Source organism: Muntiacus reevesi, chromosome 16 (genome assembly GCF_963930625.1).
Source record: "Muntiacus reevesi chromosome 16, mMunRee1.1, whole genome shotgun sequence".
Lineage (NCBI taxonomy): Eukaryota > Metazoa > Chordata > Mammalia > Artiodactyla > Cervidae > Muntiacus > Muntiacus reevesi.
In genome coordinates, this window is record NC_089264.1 from 19,099,326 (window position 1) to 19,115,873 (window position 16,548).

The 16,548-nt window shown below is 41.0% G+C and overlaps 1 protein-coding gene across 1 annotated transcript in view; it reads right to left on the minus strand.

The window, feature by feature from the left end:
• The window catches only part of ARHGEF38 (Rho guanine nucleotide exchange factor 38), a 139,303-nt gene extending 128,693 nt beyond the window's left edge, over positions 1-10,610 (minus strand). Inside the window, exon 1 of the mRNA XM_065907088.1 lies at positions 10,281-10,610. Coding sequence (XP_065763160.1) covers positions 10,281-10,476 — 196 coding nt within the window. The 5' untranslated portion in view covers positions 10,477-10,610. The remainder of the gene's footprint in view (positions 1-10,280) is intronic.
• Positions 10,611-16,548: the final 5,938 nt, after the last annotated feature.

The following is a 16,548-nucleotide window of genomic DNA, read 5'->3' on the forward strand; positions in this document are numbered from 1 at the left end:
GCGTACTTAAAGCAGCAGCTAGATGACATGACCTTTAGGTTTTCTTCTTTAAGAGCTAGATGTCAGACTGTCAAGACCATATCTACTCTCATGGGCCTCAGTGCAGGTATTACTAAGTCTCATTTCTTCTCTGACTCTTTAATCAAAGAAAAAATTGTTTGGAACAACCTGGGACAAAGGCTTTTAATCATAACATTCTATTTCCTGCTGCACTTAAGACTCACAATTTAGACTAACTGCATAGAATTCTATGGAAATATCACCTACCCAGATAAAGAACTGCTTGTTTCCAGAATATAATTCCATTCTTTTCATCTGCAAATGCATACGCCACCACCACCCATTGCTATAAAATAGGGGTTTCAATTTTTTAGATGTATTTAAATTTTAATGAGATGCAAATAAATGATAACAGGCATAAAATTAAGGAAATGATGTCAAGATACCCAAGGAAGTGGGAAATGGAGAGGAGATGATTAAGCTATTACAATAGGGCAGATTTGCTTAACCTACCTTTGTAATTTTGTTTCCTGATAATTAAACCAAGAGATAGCACTTATTAAATAGCAGCAATACTCCAGCAGAGGAATGTCACAATAGTGCCAGAGAAAGAATGTGAATCCCAAAGTGAAAATTTTAGCAGATCTAGTTTTATCATAGTAGCAGAGGGTTGTCAGCACATCACACAGCATGTATCACAATCCTCAAAGCGCTTTGACTTCTTATTACTAATAAGCCACACAGACAACATATCTAGTAAGACAATGAATGAGATACATTCGATTTTTGCATATATTTAAAGCACTGTGATCAAATCTAAACTCTACCACCTGAAGCAGTTCAAGACATGCCACCCCCAAATTTGCTACCTTGGTCATTTGAGTTGAAAGAACTTGAAAAGCAGCAAATGCAGGGAGAGGCTTTCTAGGCACCCCCTTATCTGTCGGGAGACAGATCCTCCAAAAGGAGCTCAATTGTCAACAAGGGGATGTTAACTCCTCTCACAGGACAGAAAACTAGAAGTGATAACCACAGCTGGGCAGACTTTATCACCAACCTCTCTCTGCATTTCTTCTAAGTTCATCATTCCTTAAATTATTTACTCTCCCGTATGTGATCTACATTTCTCCTCCCCTTCCTCTAGCAAGATAGTTTATAAGCTCTCTGATTCTAACCTTTTTTGAGGTATTTACTTCTTTTTTCCTATGAAGTCACCCCCTCCAAGTATATAATATTTAAAATGAATACACTTGTATACTTTTTCTCCTGTTAATCTGCTTGTTATTACATAGATCCAACTTTGGAATGTAGAAGGGTCGAGAGAAAGTTGGATCTATGTAATAACAAGCAGATTAACATTTTTTTAATCTATTTTTTCAACTATAAAACCAGAACTGATAAAGTGTTGGGATCAAATAACAATGTGTGAATGCCCCTGGCTAAGGGCTTCCCAGGGGGCACTAGTGGTAAAGAACCTGCCTGACAATACAGGAGATGTAAGACTTGTAGCTTTGATCCCTGGATCGGAAAGATCCTCTGGAGGAGGGCATGACAACCCACTCCAGTATTCTTGCCTGGAGAATTCCATGGACAGAGGAGCCTGGTGGGCTACGGTCCATGGAGTCGCAACGAGTTGGACACAACTGCAGCGACTTAGCATGCACGGCATGGCTGCTGGAGGATGACAGGGAGGACATCCCCTCCCTTTCTTTTTTCTTTCCACAGCTTAGTATAGAAGAAAGGCTGTGTCCTAAACATAGACAACAGTACTAAGCAGCGTCCTTTGGGACCTGGAGCAAGTGTACAAATGGAGGCCACCATTTCTTATCTACAAATTAAAAAGTTGCAAATCAAGCTGGCAAATTGTTAAATATGTTATATCCTTCTTGATAAATACATATATCTTTATAAATACACTTTCATAACAATCCAGAAGGCCAAGTTCAAGTTTAGATTTCTCAGGTCCCTCAGAGTTTCATGCCAAAATCTGGCAGGAGGCCTTGGGGGCACAATCCTTCTCCCCAGTCATGAGGCTTGTATCTCTACCCTTCCTTCTACCCATTTCCCCACCCACAGGGGTCTGCTAGGCTGGTGTGAACACCCCAGCATGATCAAGCTCCAGACACATCTTCATAAGCAGTGGGCCCTAGAGTCAAAGGGTGTGCACACTTGCAACTACAGTCTGTCCTAAGGAGAGACTGAATGGAAGAGGTTCCAGCAGGTCTTGGAGCCAGTATTTGGGCCTGTTGAACAGGAAATCCCATGGTTCTAGATACCCTGAACTTAGTCTAGAAATGAGAATAAGGATCCCAGGCAGGCAGGAACCTTGGGCCCCAAGGACTCCTCATCTGTTTGGTAGAAAAGGGGTGATGGGGGGTGCTCTAAAGCCTCGCCTGAAGCCAAGTCTTGCCTGGTTCCCAGGGTGACACTGTTGACAAGTTTAGCAATTCCTGCCATAATTCCATCATCACCAGGAAATGCCCACAAAAATACCGAAGTTAATATGATTATGGTATCAAGAAAAAGTAATTCTACAAAAAAAGATTTTCTACTTTTCCTGTTTCAACAGAAACAAAGATGAATATAGCTTGAGAGCTTTTCACTCACTCATCTTTTCCCCAGATCTATCACTATTTTAAAGTGATTTCTAGTTCTACTTCTATTTCTACTCATGCTTATCTCATCTGAATTCTCTCCCACCCTCCCTCTCTTCTTCCTTCCTTCCATTCACTCCTCCCTCCCTCTTGATTCTCAGTTTTGATAAACCCATCATGTTGATGGATAAAAAAATACAACTAGAAGCTGAATTTGCTAGTTTTAAGAAAGGTATAAGGCTTCCCTGGTGGCTCAGGCGGTAAAGAATCTGCCTGCAATGAGGGAGACTCAGGTTTGATCCCAAAGCCGGGAAGATCCCCTGGGGAAGGGAATGGCAATGCACTCGGCAATGTACTCCAGTATTCTGGCCTGGAGAAATATCTAGAGGTACATCAGTTAAACATAGAAGGAATAAAATTTCCCATCACAATGGAATAGCTCAAACTTTCTTGACTTCTAGGACTCTCTCTATTTGATTCATATGTGTCCTCTAAAAACTGCAAAATGCCTTTACTGGAAAAGACAGTGAAATATGCTTTTTAAAATTTCTTTGCACATGATGAAAGAGAAATTCCTTAGCTTCAAAAGTACCTTGCTTTTTTTCCCTGTAGCTTATTTATTTTATCTTATTTTTATTGGAATATAATGTTGTGTTAGTGTCTGCTCTACAACAACATGAACCAGTCGTATGTACATATGATCCCTTCCTCTTCAGCCTCCCTCCCACTCCCCCCTTCCATCCCTCTAGGTCATCACAGAGCTCCAAGCTGAGCTCCCTGTGCTATAAAGCGGCTGCCTTTTATAAATATTTGCCCTTCAAACTGTGAAACACACCTTATTTTTGTTGGTGTCACATTACTGATCCAAGTACTTCCCATTTCACTAAAGGCAAGTAAAGGGGAATGAGTTACTTTACACTCAAAGAACAAAGGCAGCAACAAAAAAGACCCATGGTCCCAGGATAGAAACAGGAACAAACAGTTGGACAGCTACTTTTATCCCACCCTTCATTATTCCTTGAACAAAAATCACCAAATCTGCCAGTATTAACGACTCCTCTTGCTTGCTTACCAGTTACTTTGTATTCTTAAAAGTCATTACAAATTAAATGTTCTCATAATCTGACCAAGTCTAATCTAGTCTTTGAGCCATTTTACCTCATACTGCAAAATATATTATTCTGTATAAAGTCCATGTAGAAGAGTGGTTTGTTCATTAACAACCATAGTTGCTAAAAGCAACTTTCCTAAAAGCAAGCAATCAATCCTTTCATAATGAAAATGATATGATAGGCTTTGCAAAAAAGAAAACATCACAGAACTAACATGAACTGGAGATGTGACTTTTGTATTGTTATCTGCCACTGTGAGGACATTTCACCCACCTACTCTCACTCTTTCACCTGACACTTGATAAGCAAAAATACACATTGGCCAAAAAATTAACCAGAGGCTTGCTGAGGCCATAGAGAATAAAAGTAATTGCCCAACTGCCTTGGTCATTCGGGGTTGTTTTAACAAATATACCATAAATAGCGTGGTTTAAACCACAAACATTTGTTTCTCACAGTTGAGAAGTCCAAGGTCAAGGTTCAAGGTGCTGGTAAGGGCCCCCTTGCTGGTGGCCAGATGTCTATCATTTCACTTCCTCACATGGCAAACAGCAGAGGGAGAGGGAGCAAATCTCTCATATCTTATAAGGGCACTAACCCTATTTATGCAGGCTCCACCCTCCTGAGCTAATACCTCCCAAAGGTCCCCCTCCAAATAGCATCACATTGGGGGTTAAGCGTCAATAAATGCATTTGGGGGAAACATAAACATTCATCCCATAGCACCCACACCGAAAGGAAACCAATAACGTCAGCTATATCAATCACATAGGGTTTGTAGAAAAGGCTGATGAATGTTAATCAATAAACTTTTTATAAAAAGTTTTAATCATTAAAGAAATATGTCTCAAGTACACGCACACACATACAACTAAATCTGTAGCTACATACAGTAGACACATTAGATGGATGAATGATCTGCATATTAACAGACACTTGTGTGTAACTGTTTAAAGGAGGTGCGTTTCAAATAAAGAGTTCACACATACAGTCATATACAAAATAATTTCCCAAAGAAAAAACTTTTAACAACTAGCCAGTAAATTTCCCTTTCTTCCATCACTCTCCATGGCTCCCGGTGAGGGGCTGAGCAAGCTTGCAGACTAAGATGATGTAACTTTTGTTGTTATAATTGGCTCTAAAGGGCAGAATTATTTGTCATAAAAGCAATTCTGTGCACTGTTATCTCTAATACATTTGCTTATTTTTATTGAAGAATCTTGTTTATGAACAGAGACATATATCCTTACATACAAAGACACAGGGCTCTTAATTCAGGCCTTCGTGTCTTTCCTCCTACTGATTTCCTGCCTAGACCGGGTGGTCATTCATTCTATTTGAAAGTTACTGAGGGCTTCCCATGTGCTGGGCATGATTCTAAGTACAAAGACAGAACAGTTAATGAGAAAGATACGGCCTCTTGTACCGACTGGCAGGGGTGGGAGTGGCAAGAGATGGGAGAGGAAATGGGTCAATAATAAGCAATGAACAAGGAAACAAACACCATTATTTCAGACAGAGATAAGCTCAACAAAGATGTTAAAATGCCTTTCTCTCCCGATTCTGCACCTTCACCCCATTCCCACCTTATCATCTCTGAGTGACAGTGTTTTCTAACAACCTCTCTGCCCAACCTTGATCAAGGCTCCTTTGGAGTAAAGGTCAGATGCTTTTTCTTACTGATTTTGTAGTTGTAATTCCTGGCACATGTTGTTTTTTGCTTACCATATAACATATTCAATAAGTGCTAATTAACTGAATGAATCTGTTGAAAAAACAAGCCACTAACAGTAGGCTGAGCATCGAACTATTATTGTACAACCTAAGGCTTAGTAGGAATGATGTGATTATAATCTTTTACAAAGATTTTATGATATTCTCATAGCAATCATGGTCTATTGTTTAACTTAGTAGCTCTCACCCCCCCTCACCATTTTTAAAATATTACAACTTAAGATTCACACTACTAAAGTGATGTTGATCAGAAACTGAATAGAACAGATAAACTGTATAGTTGAGAGGTGAGCCCAGAGATGCTGAAGACAGATCTAACATCTTCCAGAACCCTACAGAACTTGCTTACAGGGACAGAGCAGTGAATTGTATCACTCAGATAGTGACATAGCACTGAAGGACAACCAGTGGTCAGTAAATAATTTGAGGTTGCTTTCCACTACTGGAAAACCACTGTGACCTCATGATGGCTCTGGCCATCTGTCTGCAGGCTCTAACCAGCTCAGGTCTTTGTTCAGTGTCTCCCAGGGAGCTATCAATTCCAAGGTAGGCAGAAGAAAAACTCTTGGCATTGCAATAATAAAGAGCTCCTTAGGGTGACTTAGGGCTTCACAGGTAGCACTAGTGGTAAAAAATCTGCCCGCCAAGGCAGGAGACACAAGACGTTGGTTCAATCCTTGGGTTGGGAAGATCCCCTGGAATAGGAAATGGCAACTCACTCCCATATTCTTGCCTGGGAAAGCCCATGGACAGAGGAGCAAGATGGGCTAGACAGTCCATGGGGTTGCAAAGAGTCAGACACAACTGGGCACACACACACACAAGGTGACTTAGGACCCATCTGTGTGACAGTGGGAGTAGTACAGACCAGAGGGCAAACCACAGAGCTGACTGCTTCCAACATTAATGAGAAATGCCTTCTATTGTTGCCATAGCGATTATAGAAGAATCATACTAAAAGTGCCATTTGGTCTTAGAGATCAGCCATGGATTTTATTGAATTACATCTTTAAAATCTTACTTATCAGGGGGCCAGCCTATCTTTCGCAGCTCTGATGTGCTCCTCTGTACTCTGACAGGTCTAGGACCATAGATTGACTCCTGAGTCTTTCCTTCCAAGACAGGATCCAACAGAGCATAGAAAAACCACAACTCCAGTGGCAAACATGAGAAGCCTGAAGTCTTCTGCAGCATAACCAACAAATATCTACTGTACTTTGTGGCCACAGACTTTTCTTTCTTTTAGCTAAGTTTAGGAAGTGAAAGCAAAAAATATTTTCTGTTTTTATTCTGCTAATGGAAACTCTGGATCAAAAAGATACTGGATACTAATCCAGTGAGATTCACCAGACACTCACAAAGAAGAAACATGTTAGAGATAAAGCAGTGGGCTTTACCTGAATTTCTTATTTGTGGTCTCTTCCTCAAAAGACAGAAAAGAGTTGAAACAGATTGAAAGTGAAAGTGAAAAGTCACTCAGTTGTGTCTGACAATTTGTGACCCCATGGACTATACAATCCTCGGAATTTTCCAGGCCAGAATATTGGAGTGGATAGCCATTCCCTTCACCAGGGGATCTTCCCAACCCAGGGATCGAACCCAGGTCTCCCACATTGCAGGTGGATTCTTTACCAGCTAAGCCACAAAGGAAGCCTGAAATAGACTAGTAGATTAGAAAATTTGGGTTAATCAAGGGCAAGTCTTATTCTATCATTATGGTACCCATCATTTCTAAAACTGAAAATAACTGCTGTTTATGGAGCACATACCATGTGTCAACCAATATTCTAGATGTTTCATGTAATCATCTAATTTCATTCTCCCAATATCACTATGTGGTAAGTATAATTTTCTTACTTTCATAGACAAAGAAATTGAAGCTCAGAAATTTTCAGTGATTTACTCGGTCTTATAGGTAGTAAACTGAAGTGCCAGGATTGGAAACAGAATGTGTATGACTTTAGAACTTGCATTCTTTACTAGGGAAGGAAAGCAGCCCTGTCTGCCCCAGTAAGGCTTTCCCAGTGGCTCAGTGTGGCTCAGGTAGCTTATGAAAGCTCATACAGGAGACACAGGAGATGCGGGTTTGATCCCTGAGATGGGAAGGTCCCCTGGAGAAGGAAATGGCAACCCACTCCATTATTCTTGCCTGCAGAATCCCACGGACAGAGATGGGCTACAGTTTATGGGGTCACAAAGAGTCAAACATGACTGAGCATGCACGCACACACACTGCTCCAGCAAAGAAGGGGAGAGAGTCCATCCCCAGGTTCCCTCCTTGGGCTCCATTTCTGTGCTTCCCAAGCTCCTCCCTATGGCTGTGTGCAGGGAGCCTCTCCCAGCCTGGAATGGGAGTGTGGGATCACCCCCTTCCCAGGGCCTTTTGATGTTTTCTTGTGGAGAACCAAGACCCCATAGTTTGAGGCAACTGCCCATAGTTTGGCTCTGCTCCTCCAGGGAGGGTAACTTTCTTTTCCCTCAGGCAAACAGCTCCTCTCACATCCAGATCTGTTCAAGCAGAAGTAAGTGCTGGTGGCCAGTGATATCTTGGGCTCCAAAGGCTGAGTGTGTACCTAAAACATGGGTTTTAACTTGTTGTTCACCTTTGGCAAAAATGACCTTGTGTAAGGAACACTCCTAGCACCCAGATCATGTTCTCCAAATACCATTCCCCATTGAAATTGATAGATATTTTGGGCTTCCCTGATAGCTCAGTTGGTAAAGAATTCGCCTGCACTGTGGGAGACCTGGGTTCGATCCCTGGGTTGGGAAGACCCCCTGGAGAAGGGAAGGGCTACCCACTCCAGTATTCTGGCCTGGAGAATGCCATGGACTGTACATGGAGTCACAAAGAGTTGGACACGACTGAGTGACTTTCATTGAAAGGAAACAGTCTCCTTGGAGAAATGGCAATCTGGTTCTTGGGAGCTTTTTCAAGATGCTATGTTTCCTGGTTCGCGGCTAGAATCAGCCATGCCTGAACAGATCTAGATGTCAGTTGCTAAGAGCAGAGAAGGAGAAGAGAACTAGATATTATAAGCTTCCAGGTGAAAAAGCATGGTGCTCCCATGAAGGAGTCTTGTCAGGGAAAATCAAACCTGAATCTGATCAACACTAGGTCTGACCACCAACTCACAGAAGATCAGACCACAGTGGAGCTTGTCTGCAACACTGAGGGGATAGATGAAACTTGCAAAGTCCTGACTGTGAAGCAGTTTTGAGGTCAACCACCAGCTTTCTTCAACAAATAAATTGCAAGGAGAGAGAAGGAAAGGAAACCTATATGCTAAAAGAGAGCTAAAATTAACCCATCTCACTGCACAGAACTTACTGGGATTCTAATTTAAACAAACACTATTTTAAAATTTGATTACATTTATGAGATGTCTTTGTTTTTTCATCTGACTGGATCTTTGATGATACTAAGGAATTATTGGAGAGTTTAGGGTATGATTATCATATTGTGGTTACGGTTTTTGTCTTAACCTTCTTATACTTACAAGTACATGCAGAAATATCTATAGATATTGCAGATACAGATATTGATATATTTGACATTATCATATCTTGGATTAGCTTCAAAATTATGTGAGTGCAAAAAAGTCCCCACAAAAATGAATAAATAAAATTTTGTTTATGAAAAAAAAATTTGCATGCTTTCCAGCTTATCCATAGCCTTGAGAATAAATTATTTCAAAACTCAAACAATACCCCTTCCCTATTAAAAAAAAATTCTTTAGTTATAAGACTCAATTTTGCATTTTAATCCTGAGCTATATTTTTTTAAAAGTATGAACTCATAGCAGGAATCCTAAATATTTAATTTATGTGCATTTAAGTTATTTAATTTGCATCACTAAATCCAAGCACATTTTTTTATGAAAGGGACCTTTTAAATATAAGCTTGTCTCATTGGTCTTTCTAGTTTCATGGTAGTTTTTCAGTCCAGAATGACAGTTTATGGTGGGATAATGAGCCCTTAAACACAGTGTGCCTCAAAGAGGGATAGACCAGTTCCAGGGATCACATAACAGGTGTCTGATTAAAATGTTGCATGATATCCACATCAAAATGAAGTTGACTAGAACAAATGACCTTCAAGAGAAAAGAAGAAATAGAGAGGGTGCATGGGAAAGAAGAACAATTCAGGGCCTGAAACAGGACGTGTTACAATAACTGTGCCAGATTATCTTACGACCATCACAAAATAAACTGAAGTTATTTCCTTAAAAGTCATTCAGTCTAAGCGTGCTAAGCATCTCTTACCATATTTGGATGTTACTCGATTTACTCTAAAAATCACCTATGTGATTTTTCAAGAAATCCTTGTATACTATCCAATGACTATAACATTCCTTATTTTTCACAGATGTGGTTGTACTTTCATGCTCCTATTTAAGATAACCACAATCACAGTTCACTGCAATTGCCTGGATAGATCTCCCGGTGCGACATCTCACACCTATCTGTTGAGATAAACTATCTTGTGTAGGGTTCTAAATCATTTGCTTTGTAGTGCTTCCCACTTCTTAAACTGGGTGGAGGAGGGAGAAGCAAGGTGACGGAAGATAGCAGACAAAAAAAGGGAAAAAAAAGACATGATAGTATTAAGAATAATTCAGAATTGGCTCTTCAACTCTGGAAGGACGTAATAAATTTGTACTATAATTTATGAATTACATTTCCTTCATTTTTCTTATTTTCTTACTTTCCTTCTTATAGAGGAAGGTGATATTTGCTTTTCTCCTCTGCCTTGAGTATTTTCTTTGTAAATGGAAGAGTAGGAAGGAAAGAGCTGGGAGTGCAGCAACCCCGGGCCCATTGGTTTCTTGTAGGTTACCTTGTAATTTCTGGTTATACTCGCTCCTGTCAGACTGGCTCCTCCTCAAGGTACCAGAGTGGTCCCCAGGAACACTGCTCTCAACCATAGTGTCAGTCTTCCTTCTCTCCAGCATATAGAGCCTGGATCTCAGGAAGGGCAGATTCTTTTTCCTGGTGCCCATGTTTTCTTTCCCGGGAGCTTCTTTGGGCTCCATCGGAGGCTGAGACCACCTCGAGAGGCGGGCGGGCAATCGCTGGCGGCTAAAGGGCCTCCAGGGTGAAGCTTACAACCCCGGCCTGAGGAGTTTAACTGCCTCCTTCCAACCAGCCGGCTTCTCTCCAGGGTGACCTGTCTGTGACTGCCACCTCCACGGAGTCCCAGGGCTCCACCCCTATGAGGTCATTCTTTTTTATACCTAGAATCCAACAGGGGAAGCTGCCACCTGTTACCTGAGAGACCCGCCCCACCAAGCTAGGCAAAGCAGGGACTCCGCCGTCACAGGCTGCCGAAGCAAACAAAAATCCCATTGTGTGGGGCGAGGGCTGGGGGTGCGGGGGGTGGGGAAAGTGAAGAGGTGAGGCGGGAGGAGGGGAAGCACGCCTGTGCAACCTGGGCTTCTGGGTTTAGTGGCGCCTCTGGGTGTGGCCGGGTGCGCTGGGACGCGGAGCCGTGTTTCTGCTGCCTGGAGGCAGGTTGAGCTCCTCTGTGACTTTCAGCTAGAGTCACCCACGTGTGACCATGGAGCTTGTGTGGGGCCGTGAGAATTTGCATTTACATCACAACATTGGAGACAGATTTTTTTTTTTTTAAAGGATCATTGTGGTCACTCAAAGTCATGCTTCTGCGTTTGAACACTGAGCACTCACAGATTATTTGCTAAAAACATACGTGCCAAACCCTGATCCACATTCCTGAGAAAACAAGGGTTTACATCGGCAAGGGATCGGGCACTTGGCATTGTGGGGGAGACTTGGAGCCTTTTCAATATCTTGCTCTCCACGCGCTGCCCTGGGTTGAAATAAGTCCTTTCACAGCCTCAGGCCCATCCTTCTACGTCCTGGTCCTGGGGAAAATCAACACTGTGCCCACGCGTGATGTCTGAAGGATCTTCTCCCTCCCTTTCGCAGATGGAGTGTTGGAGAAAAGCAGCTGACCTTGGGAAAATGAGAGGAGGGGAAGGGTTTGAAAGTGAGAAAAGTCACTTAGAAATTGGAAAGGCCTGGGGAAGGGGGAGGGTAGAGAGGCAAATAGTGATGGGCCTTTCATTAATTTTTTTGAAGTTGTTTTTCCTCCTATTTTCTGAGATTTCTCAAGGGGGAAGTTCTCTGAAGCTCTGGGAAAGTGCAGAGTGTTTTGTATGCACTCGTTAAAGAAAAGAGAGACCCTAAGGAGAAAAATAGATTCCTTTTTTGTTGTAAAGGGACCGCCAAAATCTAGCTTTGTGCTGCCCATTTCAAATCGTGGTTAATTCTTGTTAGACAAAGTTTTAAAATGAAGAAAAAGAGAGAAAAAAAAAATTCCAACTCTGAGTGTGTGGGCTGAATACAATTTGCATAATTATCTTAAAAGATAAATGACAAATCTTCACCCACTATAGAGACATCTATATATAGCTTGGCATATTGAATGGCTTGTATTTAATATAATTGATAGTCTTTTTTAACAAGCCCTCACAAATACATTTAATAAATGCTTCTCAAGGCACATTCACTGCTAAGAGGTAAAATGAGCTCTTTTTTCTTTTCACATTAAAAATGTCTCAGTTGTATTCTACTGTTTTATATACATATATGTTTAATATATGGTTGTGTTTATTTACCTGGTTACTGACAGACGTATGCTGTTAGATAGAGTGCTACTGCAAAATTGTGCAACTGGAACCACAGGACTTATGGGAAATATGTGGTTAGGGTTAAAGCACTCAGAAACTGTCAGTGGCCAACTAAAAAAAGGTAAAAAAAACTAAAAAAAAATTAAAAAAAAATGGTAGCACAGTTTTACCTGTGATAAATTGTTAAGAAATACATAAATACTACAATAAATGTGGCACTTTTTATTGAAATAGCACTAAACATTGCTTGTGGAAGTGGGTATTAGAAGGGTTATATCTGTAAGTCATGAGGAAATGATGGAAGCAGTGGTATTTAAAGTCAGATGGAAATGTACATCACCAGAGGTGGATGGGTGTGGCTAGTATCATAGGCCCTGAACTGAAGGGACTGGTAATCTTGAGGGGTGTTCATGCATGAGTTTTGTGTACACCCCCATGGCTCAGGGCATCTGGATATGGCTTTCTGCATTCACCTAATGTTTCAAGTGGATGAAATCACACATAAGCAAATGTGAAATTGTGTTATGCTCAAAGAGTTCCCTAATATATCAGTTTTGTTGGAACAAATTTATGTTTTCAAAGTAAGAATAGCCGAACTGGCTGTGGTAACTTTATTATACTTTAAAATTTCACCAGTTAAGAAGATAAATAATAAATTAATAGCTACTATGAATTCCCTGGTGACTCAGACAGTAAAAAAAAAATCTTCCTGCAATTCAGGAGACCTGGGTTTGATCCCTGGGGCGGGAAGATCCCCTGGAGGAGGAAATGACAACCCACTCCAGTATTCTTGCCTGGAGGATTCTATGGAGAGAGGAGCCTGGTGGGCTACAGTCCATGGAGTCACAAAGAGTTGGACACAACTGAGTGACTAACACACACACCATCAATTCACTAGTAAATATATTTTGCAATTTATTCACAACAGTTTCTGTGTCAACTTTAAAAATAATAGATAAACTCTTTCAAACCCATCTTTTAATCAATCAATGAATGGGGCAGACCTTGTTAGTAGCTTTCTCAATATTCATTCCTACCACCTCCCACTGCATTCTATTCCTTGTCAACAGACCCTTATTTTGTTCAAGGTGACGTTAGGCTTGGCCAATTAGAATGATAATCTTGTGTCCATTTTCCAATTGCTGTTGTCACTGCAGTTCAGTTCAGTTCACTTGTGTCTGACTATTTGCAACCCCATGGACTGCAGCACGCCAGGCTTCCCTGTCCATCGCCAACTCTCGAAGCTTGCTCAAACTCATGTGCATTGAGTTGGTGATGCCATTTAGCCATCTCATCCTCTGTCATCCCCTTCTCCTCCTGCCTTCAATCTTTCCCAGCATTAGGGTCTTTTCCAATGAATCAGTTCTTCGAGTCAGGTGGCCAAAGTATTAGAATTTCAGCTTCAGCATCAGTCCTTCCAATGAATATTCAGGACTGATTTCCTTTGGGATGGACTAGTTGGATCTCCTTGCAGTCCAAGGGACTCTCAAGAGTCTTCTCCAACACCATAGTTCAAAAACATCAATTCTTCGGTGCTCGGTTTTCTTTAGAGTCTAACTCTCACATCCATACATAACTACAGGAAAAATCGTAGCTTTGATTAGATGGACCTTAGTCGGCAAAGTAATATCTCTGGTTTTTAATATGCTGTCTAGGTTGATCATAGCTTTTTTTCAAAGGAGCAAGGATTTTTAAATTTCATGGCTGAAGTCACCATCTGCAGTGATATTGGAGCCCAAAAAAATAAAGTTTCTCCCTATTTCTGTTGTTTCCCCATCTATTTGCCAGGAAGTGATGGGACCAGATGCCATAATCTTAAGTTTTCTGAATGTTGAGTTTTTAGTTTTTTCACTCTCCTCTTTCACTTTCACCAGAGGCTCTTTAGTTCCTCTTCACTTTCTGCCGTAAGAGTTGTATCACCTGTGTATCTGAGGTTATTGATATTTCTCCCAGCAATCTTGATTCCAGCTTGTGCTTCATCCAGCCCGGCATTTCACATGATGTACTCTGCATATAAGTTAAATAAACATGGTGACAATATACAGCCTTAATGTACTCCTTGACCATGTACAGGTGGCCATGTAATCCTAGTCCTTTACAGGTGGCTGTGTAATCTTAGTCCTGGCAAATAAGACCTCTGGTAGGATGTGGGGACAAGGAGTTGATTCTGGGAAAGCATTGCTTCTCTATAGCTGGCTTCAACCTTCTCCCTTCATACAAACTTGATTCTGGGTGCAATGCATGAAGTTACAGCCACCCTGTGTCCATAAGAAAAGACCAGAGAACCATGGGCTCTGGTTACATTAAGCTACTGAATGAACACGAGTGGCCATCCACCTTTAGACTTCTTGTTATGAGAATAAAAAGGAACCTCCGTCCTAAAGACATTGTTAGCTGGAGTTCTTTTCAATACATTTCTAAGGGATTCAACAAAGAGTCCTTGAAATAAAATGAATTACTGTTTTCTTGCTTATCTTTTTGACACTGTTTAAGCCAGTGTGTTTAGAATCATCAATATAAAAAACATGGTTTAGTTTTTCTGCCTGTAAGAATGGCTAGGTTAAAGAGATTTTGAGTGTTTTGTCACTAGAATATTTTGCTAGAAAATGAATGAGACTGAAGGAACAAGGCTTCTAATTTGTCTGCTTTATATTTTATGAAAGAGGTACAAAAGTATTTTCACATAAGTTTTTATATTACTTAATAAAATATTGATATTAATTCTCTTAATTTTATTAGGAGTGAAGAACATGCAGTTCATGGCTTATTATTTTATTTTTTATTTTTTTGGCTCATTATTTTAAAAAGCACTGTAACAAGGAATCCAGGACCCAGTTTTAGTTTCAGCTAAAACAGCTTCACGACATAAATCAACTTTGTGACATTGTTGTTGTTGTTCAGTTGCCCAGCCATGTCTGACTCTTTGAAACCCCACTGACAGCAGCATGTCAGACCTCCCTGTCCCTCACCATCTCCCTAAGTTTGCCAAGTTCATGTCCATTCTATCAGTGATGCCCTCCAGCCATCGCCTCTGATGCCTTCTACTCCTTCTGCCCTCAATCTTTTCTAGCATCAAGGACTCTTCCAATGAGTCAGTTGTTTGCATCAGATGATCAAAATACTGGACCTTCAGCTTCAGCATCAGTCCTTCCAATGAGTATTCAGGGTTGACTTCCCTGAAGATTGACTGGTTTGATCTCCTTTCTGTTCAAGGGACTCTCAGGAGTCATCTCCAGCACCACAGTTAAAAAGCATCAATTCTTTGGTGCTCTGCCTTCTTTATGATCCAGTTTTCACAACATATATGACCACTGGGAAGACTGTAACCTTGACTACATGGACCTTTGTCAGCAGAGTAATGCCCCCACTTTTCAACGCACTGTCTATGTTTATCATAGTTTTCCTGCCAAGAAGTAAACATCTGATTTCATGGCTCCAGTCACCATCTGCAGTGATTTTAGAGCCCAAGAAGAGGAAATTTGTCACTTTCTCCACATTTCCCCCCTCTATTTGGCATAAAGCAATGGGACAAGATGTTTTGGGACTGTAGTGTTGAAGAAGATTCTTGAGAGTCCCTTGGGCTGCAAGGAGATCAAACCAGTCAATCCGAAAGGAAATCAGTCCTAAATATTCATTGGAAGGACTGATGCTGAAGCTGAAGCTCCAATACTTTAGCCACCTGATACAAGGAACTGACTCATTGAAAAAGACTCTGATGATGGGCAAGATTGAGGGCAGGAGAAGGGGACAACAGAGGATGAGATGATTGGATGGCATCACCGACTTGATGTACATGAGTTTGAGAAAACTCTGGAAGTTGGTGATAGACAGGAAGGCCTGGCGTGCATCAGTCCATGGTGTTGCAAATAGTCGGACATGACCAAATACCTGAACTGAAATGAACGGGACCAGATACCTTGATCTTAGTTTTTTAATATTTAGTTTTAAGCCAGCTCTTTCAGTCTCCTGCTTCACCCTCATCAAGAGGCTTTTTAGTTCCTCTTGATTTTCTGCCAATAGAGTGGTATCATCTGCATATCTGAAGTTGTTGATGTTTCTCCCGCCTGTCTTGTTTCCATCTTGTTACTCTTTTAGCCTGGTATTTCTCGTGATGTGCTCAGCATATAGACTAAACAAACAGGGTGACAGCAGACAGCCCTGTCATACTCCTTTCTCAATTTTTAATGAATCATTTGTTCCATTATAATTGTTGCTCCTTGACCCACATACAGGTTTCTTGGGAAACAGGTATTTTTCAGATGGTATTCCCATCTCTTTAAGAACTTTCCACAGTTTATTATGATCCTCCCAGCTGAAAGCTTTGCCATAGTGGATAAAACAGAGGTAGATGTTTTTCTGGAGTTTCCTAGCTTTCTTTATGATCCAGCAAATGTTGGCAATTTGATCTCTGGTTCCTCTTCCTTTTCTAAACCCAGCTTGGAAATCTGGAAGTTC